The 17,331-nt window shown below is 38.2% G+C and overlaps 1 protein-coding gene across 8 annotated transcripts in view; it reads right to left on the bottom strand.

The window, feature by feature from the left end:
* NELL2 (neural EGFL like 2) overlaps positions 1–17,331 on the bottom strand; it is a 342,904-nt gene that overhangs the window by 79,354 nt on the left and 246,219 nt on the right. For all 8 annotated transcript variants that reach the window (XM_072972950.1, XM_072972947.1, XM_072972949.1 and 5 more), the window contains 2 exons: positions 5,367–5,489; positions 2,483–2,578 (listed from right to left, as the gene is read on the bottom strand). In XM_072972950.1, the coding sequence (XP_072829051.1) occupies positions 2,483–2,578; positions 5,367–5,489 (219 nt within the window). The remainder of the gene's footprint in view (positions 1–2,482; positions 2,579–5,366; positions 5,490–17,331) is intronic.

Genomic DNA, 17,331 nt, shown 5'->3' with positions numbered 1-17,331 from the left:
TATTACAGATTGTAACTAAACGTCTATTGACTAAATGAGTGAATAAATTATTTCACACGAGCCTCTTTTCATCTGAAGGTATTTTTTAAAAAGGCACATCTTCCATTTATATCTATATCAACAAAAGTGGTGGTGTTGGGAGGCGAGGAGTTGGGGTCTAACCTGGAGCAGCAATTGGGAGAGATGCTTTGAGGCCACTACTGCTATTACATTCTCTCAGATAGGAGGCAGGAATGCCCTGTTGCTCAAACAGTGAAACACAGTCTTGGGTCAAGAGATGCTAGAAGGCAAAAATAAATTACAGCCCATTGTCTTGGAGCAACAACTCTACTTATTGGTAAGTAAGTTAAGTATTTATATATGGAATCGAAATAAATGAATTTGTAGGCTAAAACTTGATGTTTAGAAGAAATTTTATTTATCCTTGTAGGAGACCATTTCAGGACCTCCCTGGATGAAGGCATTCTCCTCTCTCTGTCATTAGAGTGACTTAAGAAGAATCTTTGAAGAGCACTGATTTAGATTAAAAAGTCTCAGTTTGGGAGAAGAAAGACCTTAGTATTCGGCTGCTAACCCTATGACTTTAGAAAAAATTTAATCACTATGAAACCGCTATTTTTGTTTGTACATGAAGACAATACCTATCTAGAAGGAGACCTGTGGAGAGTAAGGTGATGCACAGAGTAAAAGACACAGAAGTTACGCACCTTGCTCAGGGTGACATAACAAGGGAACGGTTGAACTAGATTTTAAATCCACACCTGTCCTTCTCAAAGCCCTTGGCTTTTATAGACAGCTACTTAGAGCAAGTGTGGGACTGTCTTCTCACAGACTGAAAGTTCAAGGATAATTAAACAGAGAAAGCTAAATATTCCGTTGGGTTATTTTTAGCTCCAGTTTTAAATTTTACATTGCTCAGATTAATCTTATGTCATCCCGGACTTCCACAATCTCATTGTACGATTTTTCTGTGGTGGAAGAATGATATGCAGGATTGGGCATAGCCATTATTCATCCCAGATTTTCTGGGACGGCCTTTATTTCAAAATTCCACACCACTAAAATGCCCTGAAAAAGTCATAATTTCAGCATCCAGACTTTGCACCAAAAGCAGCACAAAATACAATCAGGAAACACGGTCACCATAGATGTTCATACATAGGAGGGTCACGGTGTACTTGGATGTGTGTGGGTTTATCAGCGGAGATCACAAGATAGAAACATTGTAGGACCACTGCATTGGAAATACCTGATTTTGATCTAGTAAATCTTATGATGGTTAATTATCAGCAATCCGTATTTTTTTTAAACAAGTTAACAAGCTCTATGGGTGATTCACATGCACGAGTTTTAGAATTCCTGATTAAGGAAATGATCTCCGTAAGAAAGAGTCTCACCTATCAAAGATAGCCACGGGGCATTTTCTATTAGAGCCTTTGTAACCAATTAGTGACTGAAGTTTGAAAAGCACCACTTAGAGTTACTTGTAGAAAGAAATGATGCAGTGATGCAGGCCCTTCTGTGAGCATCCTTCTGTGCACGGTGGCAGCACCTATGCAGAAAAACTGTCACCTCCCAAAGGGACCAGAGCATTTTCTGTCTCCCATTCTGATCAGTCAGTGCTTTTATTAAACCAGATGACCCTGCAGGTAGGATGGAGACGACGTTCATGCATTTACCACACTGAGATTTACGGTAAGCAATGCGACCTGGCGACCACCCATCACTGGTGGCAGCAGCTTTCTCTTAGGGACAATAATCATATTTGGGGAGGTTGTCTGCTATTAGAACCCACCTAACTCAAAGCAACCAAAACTATTACTGATACGATTTTAATTAAGAGCTAATATTTAATGCGCTTTTTACATTCTCAAGGTGTCTTTTCAACTGACAAAACATCTTACTTTGGGTCATAAGCTATATAAAGACCTATATATATATTTTTTAAATATTTTAAAAACTTCCTAGTTTTAGTATCTAGCAGAAAGAGTAAGTTCTGAATGGACTTGGATGGGGATAATTAAGGAACAGAAAACCTTAATTTAAATATTTTGTAAACAAATAACAATGAATAGTAAATGGACAAGGAAAAAATCTCCGATGCAGATGCAGGAAGGCGTGTGTCCTAGGAAGTGAGCTGGCCATAAGCGTGACCTCTGTGCTTTACTGTGGTCATACAGGTTCCAGGGAAAATGGGCTCCCAATGAGTAAAATGAATGAGAAAGTGGTAAAATCTCAGGCAATCCCACATATTTTCCTGAAAAAGTTCAATAAGCTGCAGAACCTCCTTAGAGAGACCATGGGGGAACGCCCAGTGATCAGGCGTCACTGAAACGGCCCACCTCCCCTCTCCTAGCACTTCTGTGTTAATAGCTCCATCCCTCGAGAGCCCATTTGAAACCTGAAACGTTACTTTCCTTGTGGGTTACTTTATACGTTGGCATAAAAATTCACTTTCTAGAAGATGGAACAACATCCTTACCGGTTTCGCAGCTGGGTCCGGTGAAGCCTTGCGGGCAGGCGCACACGTTAGCAGCAATGCAAGCTCCTCCGTTTCTACAGCCATCTTTGCAAAACGCTGAAATAATTCAGACACACGATTTTAGCACTTTAGAAGTGAGTCGCTCAAGATACTCCAAACCGCTTTTCTTTATGGCCTTGGAGATGGAGACATCAAACGCTAAGTGCTATTAAAGTTTCATTTTCATAGAATACTTCCAGATAGGTAAGAAGCTTCAACACAATGTATAGAACATTATTCTTTCCAATGTTAAATATTTTCACCTGTAAAAGAAAATACTGAACTTTCTTTTAACAAAAAACAGTAACCTTACACACCAGGAAGAGCATTTGAATTAGTATTGCATCTCATTGTAACAAACTGGCTTCAAATGAAACTTAAAAAAATGATAGCTAGCCTAGACAGTTTTCTTAAGGAATAAACCATGATCTAGAGAATGAGATAACAAAGTTTTTAAGAAAGGATTGAACCCTCTGAGGCTCTGATCATGCTACACGCTGTCCAAAGTATCAAAACACTAGAGAAATGCCCATTCTTCAGAAAGTTCTAAATCAGTCCCACGATGAATGAGCCAATAATGAGAATTTGCTAAAGACTCTTCAGGAAGAGCCTTGCATTCCTCTGCCAAGGACAGGTCAGGATCCAAGGTCGAGGGCAAAGGCATTGCATTGCCTGTTGTGTTAGAGTGGGTTTGTGAGTGAGAAAGTGCTTCTACGAGTAGAAAAAGGAGCCAAGCTCTGAGCCATTGCAGGAGCTGCCTTCAAAACAGGTGAGAAAGTCAAGATGGGTGAGATTGAGGAAGTGCCCTTAGAAGCTTCTATTTCCACTTCAGCTCATTCCTTGGCTCTGAAAGGCTCAGGACTGTTCCTCAGCCTGGCAGGGTTCGTCATGGACGGACTAGACCAGCTTGTTTCAGGCACTGGGGCAAAAGCTTTCCTCTAGTTTTCTGCCATGTGCTTCCTCTACTTAGTCAGGATGTACTTTATCAGAGTGGCCAACTGTAGAAATCTGGGATTCTGCTAGTGTGTTAAAGGAAGGGGCCCAAAGCGGCCATTTGGTTTTTTTGGTTCTGGGTCCTAATCTGTCTTCATTTTAGGTGAAAAGAATACCTTAGCCACCAAGGATTTGCAAAGAGATTGAGAATTTAAACCTCATAAAAAGAAAGGGTACGTCCACCAGACCATGTGTGTGTCTTCCTCGGGGTAATCTGTAAGGTTGCTGCCTGCTGACAGAGGACAGGACTCAATGATCCAGATCCTACATCTAAATTACTCATCTCTCAGCTTTGGACATTCCCAGCAGAGATGCACACGGGAAAGGAGTCTTTACGCAGGCAACCTGCAGTCCTAACTTCCAGAAGAAATTTATAGATCTTTGAAAGTTCTCCTTCCTTCAAAGATAAGAATTAGCTGTCTGCATCTGTTCATGACCTCAAGAGTTCTTTATGCTATATACCTTATTCTTCACCTTGATTGGGAGTGAGAGTCAAATACGAGTAAGAGTGAGAAGTTGTTGGGCTCCCAGAAGAAATCTTAGCTCTCTGAAATCTCGATGCTTTGGGGAAGTCCTAAGGGTTCTCTTACACTATACTATGGACTTTAAAAGTCTAGCTTTTCTCAAGACTGCCCTAGTTTCTGAGGAAATCTTTGTAGGATTTAGACCCTCAAATGAGCAGATTACTTTACAACGCGCTAACTTACAGATTTCCGTAGACTTTGACAAACCATCATAATCTCTGGCCCACCTATATTTGCATCCAATTTATTATTGTAGTTCAGGTCTTAGGCCCATGCTCATGGGCCACTGGATTAACAATCATTTCTTGTTATTTCCTACTTCCCATATGCATGGTGTCAAAGAAAATTAATAGTAGTAAACTCCAGGATAATGAACACAGCGTTTTTGAGGAATGGGCAATTTTGAAGCTTAAAATGCCTATGTTGGACAAATTGTAAATAAACTTATGTGACATAATATGGAATATGGACTGTCTCCTATGGAAGTTGGTGGGGTTTCTAAAATAGACCCTCTCTTTTCCTTGTGAAGTAGGAGGTAAGCTCATCTGACAAAGGAAAAGGAGGGCATGGGGGGAAGAGGGAATTAATGAACGGTGGTGAACTACCCTTGGAATATCCACTGATGGAAATGAAAATCTCAGAATTATTGACTGATACTGACAAACTAGGGAAAGTGGGAAACAGTAAAACAGTAACATGCAGCAAAACAATATTCCCAGTTAATTAGTACTTAACAGCTCAAGAGAGAGTGGGGAAGATAAACTCTCAGACTGACCCCAAACAGATATTCCACAGCGGACTGCGGCAGCAGAACAAACTACTACTTGATTGTTGTTAGTGCTGCTAAAAAGAATACAGCTGCAATGCTTGGGCTCAAAAAGAAACGTCGGAACTCGGGAGGAGACTGGTAAACTGGACGGAAAGGTCAGAGAGATTACAGATTGAGAACTGTGGGGAGAACAGACTGGGCAGAGTGGAAACGGAGGGACTTGAGGCTAGACAATAAACAGTTAAAGTTCAGATTTCAAAGGTGGAGCAGTTCTCTACAAAAGTGCCCAGGATGTGATTATGGCTATGGTCTGCTAGAGAGGAATAGAGGTGGAAACCATTGTGGTTGAGGTCACGGAACATTAAATCAAAGCTGTTGAACAGTCTGGCCACTTCAACACGGATGAAACCCAAGAGGAAGACTGTGAACCATACACAAAGTTCTCAGTGGCTGTGACGGTGCCCAGAAGGTAGGTAACAGCGACGAGAAGGGGTGGAGAGAGGGAGGGACGGACTGCGTTTTCCCTAACGGAAGAGGTGCAGGCACTGAAATCTCCTACCTTTGCACGTAGTTCCATTCCCAGTGTAGCCTGGCTTGCAAACACAGTTGTGTCCTCCAACAGTATTGAAGCATAAAGCATTTTCATCACAGTTGTGCTGATTTGTGATACACTCATCATGTTCTGAAACGAGGATACATTTTTGTTACTCAAAGAGAGATTTCTCAAAGACACTGTGTTGCACATGGCACCTTCATCTCTGTTATTGCACGGTAGTTCTTTCAAATACAAACACAAATTACTTATTAAAGAATAGCTCATATTTTGAAATATTGTCTATCCGTCTTGAAATACATATCTAGTGTACACATCCCCAGACCTTGAACGCAAAAGGATTTAGACAGAAGGCCCACCAGCAGTAGACAGTAGAAAAGAATACAAGAGGAGAGGCAAAGAGAGAGATTAATTCTCAGAAGCAGATCCCAGAGCCAGCTGTATACTGTCTCAGTGGTTAATATTTGGGGAATTATTCTCATGAACTAAATATGCCACGTAACTCTGTCTTGTAGCACAGGAAGGGTGACAGGAAAGGGTGTGTAACTATTGCTCCATGAATCCCGATCTGCAGGTTTCTGGAGCTGAAGCTTTGGGAATTAGGTGCAGTTAACACCCGTATCCTCACTTGCAGGCATAAAGTTACACCTGCAAACTGCTGGGGGAGTATCTGAATTTCTTGGTATGTTTGCTCTTTCTGTAAAGAAAGTATCACACTTCTACTAAATAAGACAAACTCGCCTTTATGATATGTGTAAGTGCATACAGACTTTTAAATGTACGATCAATATAACACATCATTTAACTGTGTGTAACTTGACAGCTTGGAAAGCACTGAATCGTCTGATTTTCCCAGCTCCCCTGCAAGAGAGGCTGAAGCAGTACCCTTATTACTGGTTTAAAAATGAGTCAAGGTTGATTTAGGGTGCTTAAGCAGCCTGCCCAAGTGCACGGGAGTATTAGTTAACTTTAGAATTCTACCTCAGCGTTCAGCAAAAATGTAAATGTAAGGAATAAATACACTGCCTATGAGAAAAAAAAAAAAAACCCAGCCCCAGCATTGAAATGAAGATGAGTAGGAAGTGAAACGCATACAAGTTAGTTCAGCCATCAAAAATCCCTATCACGGGACTACTTATTACCCAGGCTCTGACATCAATATTATTTAAGCCCCAAATTAAGTATACATTTTAATAGCCTTATATTAATTGAGCCATTAATTCACTGTGATGTAAATCATCAAAGCAAAAAAAAATTTGCTTTTTACTTTGGAACTCTCCGTATTCCAAATGATATGTATTATTCTAGATAATATAATAGTAATATAACTGTAATTTTGAAAAAAAAATTTGCCTTTGGCATATGTAGTTGAGATTAGACCAAAATCACTTATTTCAACTACTAAAATAGAATGTTCTTTGTTTTATTTTTAAAAAAGTAATATTTCATAGTTCTTTGTCCTGTATTATACAAGCACACAATTATGAGAGCTTTAACTATAGCCCTATAATAAAATTCATAGAGATTATTTCCAATAACCTTTCCGAGGACCAAGAGATTTCAAACATTAAGGTTTTAGAATTGCATGAATAGATACCTTTCTATCCAAATGCCTGGCTCAATTTCCTTAAATTATATATCATGCCACCTTTATTATCTAGAATTAGAATATTTCCCAGCTTTTAAATAAATTCATGCATCTTGATGACAGCGTAGACCATAGCTGGATTACACCCAGTCTCCTGATCGGGGCTACCCTTGGACACTATTAAATATCAGAGGGACCAGAATGGGTAGCCCATCTACCTCTAGGTTCAGCTGCCTGAAGCAAAATAAACCCACACTGTGAAGTTTGCAGCTGCTGCCAGTTTTCTTCCCAGAGCAAAGCGCTGCAGTTAATCTATAAATCTCTATAAGGACAGCCCTTCCGCCCTTTAAAGACAGCTGCTGATTGATTTGATGCTGTTTCCACCCCTGTCTTGGTTGTCTTCTTAATCAGACGGTGGTCATTGGGCAGAGGAAGGGTCTAGCAAGATTCAGTTCAGCATCCAGTATGAAAATGTTCAATAAACGTTAAATAATTACACGACCTGGGATCTGGTTTCCTCTGTTGTCATTTATTCTCAGTGGCCACTAAAATGGATGAGTGGCTTCTAAGCAATTCAAGGGTAAAGACAGTTTCCAGGTTTCTAACTCTATCCACATGCACCTGTGCACGTATTGTTCCTTGTGCCTGAAGTGAATTCTCCTGGAAAAATTCTTACCACTTTTAAAGATTACACTAAAATATGTGTTTTCGTGAAAATACCTTTCTCTCCCCATCCTGCACAGTTAGAGGCTTCTGATTTCCCTAGCACCAGATCCACGGCTCTGTTATTATTTTTTATCATAATTGTCTACTTCATGACCTACCTGGGAGTGGGAAATTGGGGAAAAGAATTTTATATATACTTTTTGTATTTCATTTCAGCTTCAAACAAAGATTCCTGAATAACTGATTGAAAGAATGAATGACCAAATCAGCGGAAAGCAAGGACGAACCTCCCCTGCCATTATCATTCAAGTCAATTCCAATTTGTTCAGTTGTAAACTAGATGCCAAAATGGAAAGCTATTGAAAAGCTAGACTATTTGCAAATCAAACCACAATGAGATATCACCTCACACCAGTCAGAATGCCCATCATTAAAAAGTCTACAAATAATAAATGCTGGAGAGGGTTTGGAGAAAAAGGAACCCTCCTATACTGTTGGTAAGAATGAAAATTGGCGCAGCCGCTATGGGAAACAGTGTGGCGGTTCCTCAAAAACACTAGAAATAGAATTACTGTATGATCCAGCAATCCCATTCCTGGGCATATATGCAGAGGAAACTCTAATTGAAAAAGACACATGCACCCCAATATTCATAGCAGCACAATTTACAATAGCCAAGACATGGAAGCAACCTAAATGTCCGTTGACAGATGACTGGATAAAGAAGATGTGGTAATATATACACAATGGAATACTACTCAATCCTAAAAAAGAATGAAATAATGCCACTGCAGCAACATGGGTAGACCTAGAGATTATCATACTAAGTGAAGTAAATCAGACAGAGAAAGACAAATACTATATAATATCACTTATATGTGGAATCTTTTTAAAAAAGATACAAATGAACTTATTTACAAACCAGAAATAGACTCACAGACATAGAGAACAAACTATGGTCACCAAAGGCAGGGCAGGGGGAGGTAAATTAGGAGTTTGGGATTAACATATACACACTACTATGCATAAAATAAACAGGGATCCACTGTATAGCATATAGCACAGAGAACTATATCAGTATTTTGTACTCAATAATGGAAAAGAATCTGAAAGAGACTACATAATATATGTTTATGTATAACTGAATCACTTTGTTGTACATCTGAAACTAACACAACATTATAAACCAACTATACTTCAATTAAAAAAAATCTAAGTTATTTTTCACTACTTTTACTATTGTGGTGCTTTATTTGATTTGTGATATTTCAAATATTAAGATATTTTGAAAACAGAAAATATTAATTCCTTTATATTGTCACTTTAATTTTTTCATACTACTTAAAATGAAGTTGGTTACACTTACACTCACAATTATCGACGAATGTAAATTGTGATCTTAAGGAAAGCCTTTTAAAATGCCTCTACTGTAATCTCACAGAAGAATTAACTTTAATTTGACAGCCCTTGACAAATCACAATGTGAACGAAGTGTGGAGCAAATATTCTAGAAGGTCATCTCAATAAACAGTTAATTATTGCTGCTCCACATCCAGCTTTGGTCAAATGTCAACTTCTACCCTTTCCCTGACTCACACATCCCCAAAGACTCCACAACCAACCCACCAGTCAGTTTATCCATTTTGAATATTTTCTCCAACATTCTTAACATATAATGTATAAAATTAAATAAAATAAGGAGAGAAATATTAAGACAAAATTTAAATCAATATTATGTCCCAGAGTTGGAGAAGAGCATGTCAGGATGTGACTGTGAATGAATTCCAAGTTTTATTTCACATATAATGAAAAGAAGACATTTCAGGTCTGATGTTCAGAATATCCAGTGCATCAGATTCAATGCTATCTTCACATCTTCAGTTAATATGTCATGGTTTGTGTGACAGGACATTCCAAATAATAACTGAGATTGAAACCAAATGTACCTCTTTCTAACTCTTTTCATTAAAAATATTAGCACCTAATAAGTTTAATAAAAATTTAATCATTTTTGTATCTATTAATCTTAAATTTAAATAAAATAGAAAAAGAGGAAAGAAAACAATATCAATCAACAGTTCCAAACAAAAGTAACACAGGTGTCAATTATTATAGTATGTTATACACAGAATAATCTTATAGTGATAAGTGGCAAAGATTTGTCCTGTGTGCCCTAACGTGGTTGCTCTGCACCTTTAGACACTATGTAAAACTGATTTCACATCAGTGACAAGGCTCAATATAGTAAAATTCCTCTATAGGAAAAAAGTAATATAATACACATCTGTATTCATCTAAATTCTGCTATGTAAAACAATAATACTATAGCTTCACTGATTAACTCTAAACCTGAGTAAATTAATGTACTTAAAATCATTTTAAGACTCCACACCTAAAAGGTCATCAGTCATATAGTCTAACATATGGTTGGACTTTAAAATTGGCATTCATATTGAGCTATTTCCAGGATGAATGCACTGCCTAGAGACAAGACGGCCACTCCAGAATTCACATAGCTTTTCACCCTAGGATTTCAACACAGACATACAATACACACAGCACATGTTCTAGTCAAGAATTTCACTATGATACAAAATGCAAATACTACAGAAAATAAAAAGTGAAAAGTAATTTAACTATATCTACATTTCAGTTCAATTCAGTACAATTTTCTTCAATGTCTATTGTGTATTCGGATCATCTTGGAATTAAAAGTACGATTATAAATAGTAGCTACCCCCACAAAACATAGTTTAGCTGAGGAGATAAGACAAAAACACAAATGCCTTTAGTGTATGGCTTCATTATGAGAAATACTGAAGTAAGGAAATAATCTCTGTTTAAAGAGGGAGAGATCAAAGGAGGAAGGCACTTCTAGTTGGGTCAGGTGGGAAATTAAGAATGACTTCATGGAACCAATGGAACAGAATAGAGAGCCCAGAAATGAACCCACAAACTTTTGGTCAACTAACCTTCGACAAAGGAGGCAAGAATATACAATGGAATAAAGACAGTCTCTTCAGCAAATGGTGTTGGGAAAACTGGACAGCAGCATGTAAAACAATGAAGCTAGAACACTCCCTTACACCATATACAAAAATCAACTCAAAATGGATCAAAGACTTCAACATAAGACAAGATACAATAAACCTCCTAGAGGAAAACATAGGCAAAACATTATCTGACATACATTTCAAAGATTTCTCCTAGAAGAAATAAAAGCAAGAATAAACAAACGGGACCTAATGAAACTTACAAGCTTCTGCACAGCAAAGGAAACCAGAAGTAAAACAAGAAGACAACCTACGGAATGGGAGAAAATTTTTGCAAGTGAAACCGACAAAGGCTTGATCTCCAAAATAGATAAGCAGCTCATACGACTCAATAAGAAAAAAATAAACAACCCAATCCAAAAATGGGCAGAAGACCTAAACAAGCAATTCTCCAAGGAAGACATACAAATGATCAAAAAGCACATGAAAAAATGTTCAATATCACTAATTATCAGAGAAATGCAAATCAAAACTACAATGAGGTATCACCTCACACCAGTCAGAATGGCCGTCATTCAAAAATCCACAAATGACAAATGCTGGAGAGGCTGTGGAGAAAGGGGAACCCTCCTACACTGCTGGTGGGAATGCAGTTTGGTGCAGCCACTGTGGAAAACAGTATGGAGATTTCTCAAAAGACTAGGAATAGACTTACCATATGACCCAGGAATCCCACTCCTGGGCTTGTATCCAGAAGGAACCTTACTTCAGGATGACACCTGCACCCCAATGTTCATAGCAGCACTATTTACAATAGCCAAGACATGGAAACAGCCTAAATGTCCATCAACAGATGACTGGATAAAGAAGATGTGGTATATTTATACAATGGAATACTACTCAGCCATAAAAACCGACAACATAACGCCATCTGCAGCAACATGGATGTTCCTGGAGAATGTCATTCTAAATGAAGTAAGCCAGAAAAGAGAAAGAAAAATACCATATGAGATCGCTCATATGTGGAATCTAAAAAAACAAAAACAAAAACAAACAAACAAAAACAAAGCGTAAATACAGGACAGAAATAGACTCATAGACAGAGAATACAGACTTGTGGTTACCATGGGGGTGGAGGGTGGGAAGGGATAGACTGGGATTTCAAAATTGTAGAATAGATAAACAAGATTACACTGTATAGCACAGGGAAATATACCCAAAATGTTATGATAACTCACAGAGAAAAAAATGTGACAATGAGTGTGTATATGTCCATGAATGACTGAAAAATTGTGCTGAACACTGGAATTTGACACAATATTGTAAAATGATTATAAATCAACAAAAAATGTTAAAAAAAAAGAATGACTTCACGGAGAATGGAGCATCTGATAATGGATTTTTTTTATGTATGTGGGGGGAAGGTGCAGATTCTAAATTGAAACAGCATTCATGCACTTCACTATTTGTTTTTGAAATCGTGAGCCTTTTACAAATATGAATGAACCCGAATTATTTGTAATAATCGTAGCTATAATTCAGTGCTTGCTCTATATGTGTACTTTATAACATACACTATCTAATTTAAGCCTCAATTTAATTAGGAAAGATTATTATTATTTTTCAGAACATTAAACTCAGCTTGTAGAGGTTAAGGATCTTGCCTGAGATCACACAGCTGGTTAGTGGTAGAGCTGTGAAATCTCAACTTCTGACTCCAAAAACTAAGTTACTGATTGCTATGCACTGGGGACTCCTGACATATTTAATGCATATGTTTTCCCCAATCTCTTTTTTTGTTAAACCTAGTGTTCTTCTTTGCAATTATCCAGAGGTTTTTAATGCTTCACAATTAGGAAGTTATCATCTCTTTATTGTATTTTCTAGTATTTTTTAACTCTGGATAAAGAAGTTGTGGTGTGTGAATACGTATATATGTGTATATGTGTGTGTGTGTGTGTGTGTGTGTATAAAATGGAATATTACTCAGCCAAATAAAAAAAATGAAATAATGCCACTTGCAGCCACAGGGATGGACCTAGAGATTATCATAGTAAGAGAAGTAAGTCAGACAGAGAAAGCCAAATATCATATGATATCACTTTTGTGTGCAATCTAAAATTTTAAAAAAAAAAGGACAAAAATGAACTTATTTACAAAACAGAAACAGACTCACAGACACAGAAAACAAACCTGTAGTTACCAAAGGGGAAAGGAGGGGAAGGATAAATTAGGAGGTTGGGATTAGCAAATACACACTATTATATACAGAACAGATAAACAAGATGGTCCTACTGTATAACACAGGGAGCTACATTCAATAGATTGTTACAACCTATAATGAAAAAAGAATATGGAAAAGAATATATATGTATAACTGAATCAGTATGCTGCTGTACACCAGAAACCAACACAGCATTGTAAATCAACTATACTTCGATAAAGAAAGAAGAAAATTATCTGACTCCTTAGGGCAAAACACTGAGGTTCTGTTCAGACTAAAACCCATATTTTCACACAGCTGAGAGACGTTTTTAAGAGAAAAGGAAGACGCCAATATGGGCAAGTACAAAAGCCTGAAAAGCAGTTATCAGCTCATAGAACTTGGACTCCAGCACTAATTCCCTCAACTCAGCAATCTCTGGGAGCTCAACCTGGATGCAGTTTGGCAAACAGACACCCCCAATGTCCAAGAGCCCTTTCCTCTGATACAGTGGTCAGGCCCTGGTCATACCATCCACTGCTTCTGGATAATTCTGCTTTCCAACCCCTGCGATATACCAGACCCTCTGGCTGACACCTTTATACAGTAAATTCCACTCTTCTGGTGACAGAATGTGATACACTTTCATAGCTTCATAGCTGGCCCAGTACCCTTGGAGAACTTTTCCTCTGACAGATTTCTTCAGTCACAAGGCTTCTACTGTCTATGCCCAATCTTCTACTTTCCCGTCCAAATCTAAACATGTCAGGAAAACAGCAGCTATCCTAGCACAGGGGTGTGAGTTCCACAAAGAAGGCTGTTTCCCCTTGCCTGACCCAAGTGTTTCCTGGAATATAAATTTACAGAGAGCAAATTCTCTCTAAGAATATGACAGGATGTGGCTCTAAACCTAGTGTCAACGCACCTCAGGTCTTAACTCTTCTCTGATTATTGGAAACCAGGGAACAAGCTCCGTTAGGCTTAAGACTGAACAATTCTTGAAACAAGGAAACCCATGGAAGAGTAAATTACTCTTGAGAAGAGTGTAACACCATCAAAACATATATTTAGAAGGGTGGTTTATCTCAAAAATGTAGAGCTGCTTGGTTATTTTCCTCTTATATTTCTGAAGACCAGATTGTTTGCCTGAAGATATCAATGAGGTTGGCAGAAGCACTTCTGTGAGTTACGCTTATTTGTGTCCCCAACAAAGTCAATGTGTAGTTACATGCACTGGTCTGTTAAGACCATGGGAAAGACAGCCCATGGGTCTGCAACTGAGACCTCCTCTTTTACTCTAAAAAGAATGGCAACAATGGTGGCATAGACCATCTCCATTTCTCAAACTAAACAATTCTTTGGACTTGTCCATAGCTCCTTAATACTTTCACAAGATAATTATCCTACGGCAGGTCTTTTCAAAACAAGCATATACTAAATATAAAGAATGTTCTCTATTACAACTCAACACTTTCTAGATGGTTTGGGTGTCTGTCATTGGAAAGAACTGGAACTCCTTCCCTCCGTCTTCTCCCTCCCTCCTGCCCCACCACAGATACTCAGTGGTCTGCTAGACGAAGACACTGTGCTCACTGCCACCAACAACACATATCCCTGAAGTCAAAACATCTGTCGTAATGATTACTGATTCTTACGGAAGGTTGTTACAGTTCATTCTATGGCTTAACATGTCCTCCATCAACTGTTCTGTACTAAGACCCTAGTTAAATATGAATGACAAAGTGAAAATAGAAGAAAATTACAAGCTATTTTAGCAAGCAATAGATAGGAGGCAGGGTGATATATATGATTTCCAGACAGCCCTGGTTTGAGACGATGTTTTATCCTAGTTTTCAGTGGCCTGAGAAAGTTAGCCAATCTTTCTAAGTTTAACAAATGAGAAAATGAAGACCTATATTAGAGAACTGTTGCAAAGAATAAACTTTAATCATGAATACAAACACCCTGGCAAATAATAGATACTCAACAAATATTAGTTATCTTCTCATCTGATTAGATTATCTACTGCATTGGGAAAATTCACTTTGACTATATTAGCTAGTTAATGGCTTCTCTTTTCTATTTCAGTTATTTGAAGAAAATCTAAAATGCCTCACGGAATTTGTTCTTTTCATAATCTTTTCTGAAATCAAATACATTTTGTACACTTTTCTGGTTTCCAAAATGCCACTGAAGAAACTTTCAATGGTTACATCAAGAGGAAAACATGCCTCTATCATACTTAGCAAAACCTATTCATTTTGTTTCCTACCGTTACTTATTTACTCGCTTTATATAACAGAGAAAAATCTATTTTTACAATGGCATGTTAACAGAAATCTATTTCTACTTTTAACACTATTCAAGTAACTACAAGAAATTAAACTTTAAACTTGCTCAGTGCCTACATCAGGAGTAAACCCAGGAAAACTCACGTTTTAACATCCAAGCATTTCTTTTGTTCATTACTCAAGTTTCCTGTTCACTGACCACACCAATTCATTCAACGCTGAATTCTTGTTATCCCTCGTTTTGTTTGGCAACCATGGATTTGTTCAGATTTCTTTCCTCTGACATGCTTGGCTTATTTCCTTCTAGTCTTTTCACTGGTATGTTCAACCTCCTTTCTTAATCCTTATTTGATCAAGAATCTTAACAACTGAAAATGAATATATGTATGTATATGCATGACTGGGACGCTGTGCTGCACATCAGAAATTGACACATTGTAACTGACTGTACTTCAACTAAAAAGATTTTTTAAAGAAAATAAATTTAATTTCCTCTCCCAAAACAAAAATAAATAAAATAAAATATTAAAAAAAGAATCTTAATAATTAAAACACACTCAAAGTTCCTCTCTGCCCTTACAGTAATTTTGAAAAGTAATCCAAATTTTGATTTTATGGCAAAAACTTGTTTTGCTTTAAGCTCTGTCTGAACACCCTGTAGGGCAACAAAATACTTTTAACCATCAGCCGGATGACTTTCACTTGTTCTTTCAACACACACGAATAAAACTTCTGCTACGTGATTCTAGCTAGCACTCCGGAAGAGGCAAAGATGCATGAAACTGGGGTTTGTGATTCCAAGAACCTTTTGAACTATTACAGGATTGGCGACGTGAACAGATAATCAACTGTGACATCTTGCAGGTGTTGTTTAGTGCTATCAGACAGAAAGTAGTAGTGACAATGACAATGACAACAGCTAATCCTTCAGTGCTCACTACCTGCTATAAAGCACTGCACTAAGTGTTTTATATGCACTGTCCCCTTCGGTCTTCACCAAACCCTCTTCCGTGGGTACTCCTATTGTTCCTAGTTTACAAATAGGAAGACAGAGCTTTCCCAGAGCAAATACACATCTTGCCCAAGGTCATACAGGGAGGAAGTGACAAGGTCAGGTTTGCCTTCAGTGTTTAAAAGAAACTACAACCTATATTAGAGACTTAGAAAACGAACTTATGGTTACCAGCGGTAAAAGCGGGCGGGAAGGGATAAACTGGGAGCTCAAGACTTGTAGATATTAACTACTATATCTAAACTAGATAAACAACAAGGTTCTACCATAGAGCACAGGGAACTATATTCTATATCTTGTAGTAAACTATAATGAAAAAGAATATGAAAGGAATAAATGTATGTATATGTATGACTGAAACATTATGCTGTATACCAGAAACTGACACATTGTAAACTGACAATATGTCATTGAAAAATTTTTAAATTAAAAAAAAAACTAAAATAAAATTAAAGGAAAAAAACTACAACCTATAAACAAAGATCTCAAGAGGCTTAAAGAGGAAGAGATAAGGGTCCGAGGGCTATTCCCACAGTCCCGGAAAGTGTCACGTAGGAAACAGGCCAAACAAGCGAGTCTTGAGAAAAGATCTGAAAGGTTTTAACAGGGCAAGGCAGAGATGGGAAGGTGCATCCCACACGGAGAGAGCACAGGTGCAAAAGACGAAAGCATGGGGTATGGTAGGACCGTGAAGTGATCGAGCTGGCATAGCTGGAAGGGAAGAGTAAGGAATAAGTGTGACTCAGGGCAGAAGCACAGCATGCTTTTATCTGGTGGGCAAGAAACAGCCACTTCCAGCTCTACAGTAAAAGGTGGCACAATAAAATTAGAGTTGATGTTCAGGGAAATTAACAGCAACGTGCAGATGAGGAGAGACCAGCTTTCCTGGACAAAGTGGGTGTCCCGTGTTAGCAAACCAGCTTTCCTCTCTCCTTAATTTTTCTTTCTTCTTTTTATTTTTCTCCTTTTGAATCAGAGTTAGATTATTATTCAGAATTGAGAAAAGAGTCTGTGCAACACTGAGGGAGGAAACAAAAGAATAAGGGCGGGGGGGAAGGAGAAGTGAAAGGGGAAGAAAGCAAACAGACGGAAGCCGGGTGCTTATTACCCGCCTCGCCCCGTGCTGAGTAACGGACACGCGCAGCTTCAGGAGGAACCACCGGGCATGGCAAGCACAGTTGGGAAGCGAGCACGGACATCACAAGATTCAGATCCCTT

The sequence above is a fragment of the Vicugna pacos genome, chromosome 12, assembly GCF_048564905.1.
Source record: "Vicugna pacos chromosome 12, VicPac4, whole genome shotgun sequence".
Lineage (NCBI taxonomy): Eukaryota > Metazoa > Chordata > Mammalia > Artiodactyla > Camelidae > Vicugna > Vicugna pacos.
This window is presented reverse-complemented; position numbering and strand designations above follow the sequence as displayed.